This window comes from Triticum aestivum, chromosome 1D, assembly GCF_018294505.1.
Source record: "Triticum aestivum cultivar Chinese Spring chromosome 1D, IWGSC CS RefSeq v2.1, whole genome shotgun sequence".
Classification (NCBI taxonomy): Eukaryota; Viridiplantae; Streptophyta; class Magnoliopsida; order Poales; family Poaceae; genus Triticum; species Triticum aestivum.
In genome coordinates, this window is record NC_057796.1 from 455688015 (window position 1) to 455691400 (window position 3386).

The following is a 3386-nucleotide window of genomic DNA, read 5'->3' on the forward strand; positions in this document are numbered from 1 at the left end:
TAGCCGACCTCGGCGCCACGTGAGGCGAGTAAAACCAACCGTCGCTTTGACGCTTTCAACAGACGGACTGACGGACCGACCTTATCCGTAACGATTCCAGGTTCCATGGGCCATGGGTCCATCACATCCCGATCCCACTCTTCTTTCACTAGCGTCACTGCTGGCGTCCACACGCTGAGGCTGTCGGCTCGGCTCGGCTGTCCCTCCCCTGGAGGGCAATACCGGAATATAATAAACAAAACCAACAAACAAACCCGAGGCCCCCGAACGCGCACGTTTCGCACGCGTTGTTGAGCTAGCCCCCATCCAAAATCCAAAATGGTCGGTCCCTCTGTTCTGCATGCGCCGCGTCCCCTGCGACGTCGACCGGACCATATATATATATCTCCCCTGCCTCTCACTTCAAACAACCATCACCACCTAGCTCCAGGACGGACACAGACGATCTCTGCAGAGCTCCCTCTTCAGACAACACCCAGTCATTACTCAGCTCAAGACACAATCAGGCAATCAGCGGCAGCGAGAGATGACCTTCAGCCTCTCGGCGTCAATGGAGGAGAGCCGGGAGTATATGATCCGATTCGACTGCCACTTCGAGGACCCGAGCTCCGCGAGCGCCGAGCCACCGCTGCCGTTCGCCGGCAGGGTTTTCTCGCCAGAGCAGGAGCAGAGCGCCATGGTCGCCGCGCTGCTGCACGTCGTCTCCGGGTACACCACGCCGGCGCCGGACCTCTTCTTCCCTGCGAGCAAGGAGGCGTGCACAGCGTGCGGGATGGACGGGTGCCTCGGGTGCGAGTTCTTCGGCGCGGAGGCCGGGCGCGCGGCCGCGGCATCGGACGCGCCGAGAGCGGCGACGGCTGGCGGGCCGCAGAGGAGGCGGAGGAACAAGAAGAACCAGTACCGCGGCGTCAGGCAGCGGCCGTGGGGCAAGTGGGCGGCGGAGATCCGCGACCCGCGCCGCGCCGTGCGGGTGTGGCTCGGGACCTTCGACACGGCCGAGGACGCCGCCAGGGCCTACGACCGCGCGGCCGTCGAGTTCCGCGGCCCGCGCGCCAAGCTCAACTTCCCCTTCCCCGAGCAGCAGCAGCAGCAGCAGCTAGGCGGCGGCGGCAATGCCGCGGCCAGGTCAGACGCGTGCTCGCCCTCGCCTTCGCCACGCAGCGCGGACGAGGAGGAAACAGGGGACCTGCTCTGGGACGGCTTGGTGGACCTGATGAAGCTGGACGAGAGCGACCTCTGCTTACTGCTCCCGGTCGACAACACCTTGGACAGAGACGATTGGGTGCCTATTTGTAGTGCTAGACAAATGCTACCTAGCAGTTAGACTACTGTCAGTGTGCAGCAGATCAATCAACACACATGTACGACGCTCCTAGATCCTGGTTAGCACGCGTCCTAACTTCGGTTGTAAATAGCCACCCGATCAATGGAAAAGTTGTGTTTAACCGTAGCCAAAGAGACCACACTGTAAAATTGCAACATCTAACACAAAGTTGGTCGAAGAACTAAACGGATTTTACTCACGAGCTCTGCTGCTAACTAACGCTAACAATTGCGCATTGGTATGAGAATCGGGTGGCGTATGTGTACAGTAATTTTACCCTAATCTAACTGTTAACTCCCAGATTAGAGCATCTTCAATGGTAACCCGTAAATTTGTAGGATGCCCCGTGCCCCGTGCGCGCCGGCCTTTTTTGTTGATCTTTGGATTCATTTCTAGGATGGGACACCAAGATGGCAACGGGTGCACTTGAAAGCGATTTCCTTTTGCAACATAATTCTCATTCTTTTGGTGCATCACTAAAAAAACGTATATTTGATATGACATATATATGCCTAGCAGCCAGGATAGATAAATGAGTTAAATTATTATGCATGCAATTTCACTTGTTTACTAACCGCAAAAACATATTTAACTTGTTCACCTTATGATGTTCAACTCATCTTGTGTTTTTACCCTAACCCGTTTAGCTATTTTACTCCCTTATCATTGTACAATTATTATTTTTGCTAGGATGGAAAGTTGCTCTTTTTGTTTCTGAACTTTAAAGTAACTTGGTTTTTAATGTTACACATTTGACGTTAATTGTAATACAAACATGTAAGTTGTATCATTAAAACTTTTGCCCATGGAAAAATTTACAAATGTACCACTCCCACATCTGATCACATTGGTGGTGGTGTGATCAAATTGCGCCTATGTTGTCACCTGTTTACACCTGAAAGAACATGATTGTTGTCTATTCGGTCACTTGTTCTGAGTTGCTATCTTGAAGCTCATCCATGAGTTCAATGTGCCATTTGAAGAAGGTTGCTCTTGGGTAAAGTAGTTTAGCTTAGTCACCACGTCCATTCGGCAGTGGGGCAATTGGAGTTTGTGATCTCTCCGCCACTCGAACCATGTGCTTCGCGTAAAAGCCTATCCGTCTGGGTTAGGCGATGACATTGGCATAGCATCGCTTCCCTCGGGGCTGGGTTAGGCAATGCGTCCAACCACGAGAGAAGGCCTTCTCTCGTGGTTGGACGCACACGACATTGTGGTCAACATGTGTCCAGCCAAGTCGACGAAGTCGAGTGGTGGTTCGAAGAGGTTGTTTTGGTTGGCTTACTGACATGTCTGCTCACTGGGTTTCACGTGATCTAATGTGGTACGCGCCTTGCATATTCTTTCCATTGTTGCTCGCATACGATAATGAAGATGTCTAGTCGTTGGCGTGTGTGTTCCTGACTATTTGGCACAGGTCAACGTGGACTTTGCGCAGTGGCTCCGGTAAGGTCTTCGTTAGAGCATCTACAGCCGCGATGACCAAATTCTGCCCCTCGAACGCCCGCGGACGCGCCCGGGCATGTCCGCGGGCACTTACCGGGCACGCCTCATATTTGCCTTTCTGCATTCGCGTATCTCATATCCGGCGCCTTATATCCGTACTACACATGCAACGTTCATCTACCTTACGTGATCAAATGACGGACAACAAAAATCGGTTGCGAACGAACACAAGATCTGCTGCAAACAGACATTAACAAACTTTGCTACATCCAAAAGCTCATAGTTCGTCACCGGATAAGTTCTTAAACTTCTACAAGTAAAAACGATATAAACATTGAGGAGGGGGAGGGGAATCACCACTTCCTCGCCGGGCCTTTGCCCTTCCGGTCGCCGGCACAGCTATAGGCGTCCGCGGCTGGTGGAGGGTCTTGGTCGTCCGACGAGGACGTGCAGCTATCGCTGTCGTCAGAGTCGGAGTCGGAGAGGGCGATGAGCCCCTTCATCCGACGGACTGCCCTGTCCTGCTCCCACTTCAACCTGGCTACCCGAGCCTTCTGCGCTGCTGCCTACCTCGCCTCGCGTTCCGACAAATAGCAAGCCGGAGCGCCTTCGCTTT

At 53.3% G+C, this 3386-nt stretch overlaps 1 protein-coding gene across 1 annotated transcript; it reads left to right on the forward strand.

Moving 5' to 3' along the window:
- The first annotated feature begins 414 nt into the window (after positions 1–414).
- LOC123174929 (ethylene-responsive transcription factor ERF109) lies at positions 415–1450 on the forward strand. Its single transcript, XM_044590113.1, has one exon. The coding sequence runs from the start codon at positions 527–529 to the stop codon at positions 1322–1324; it is 798 nt and encodes a 265-aa protein (XP_044446048.1). The 5' UTR covers positions 415–526; the 3' UTR covers positions 1325–1450.
- The last annotated feature ends 1936 nt before the right edge of the window (positions 1451–3386 follow it).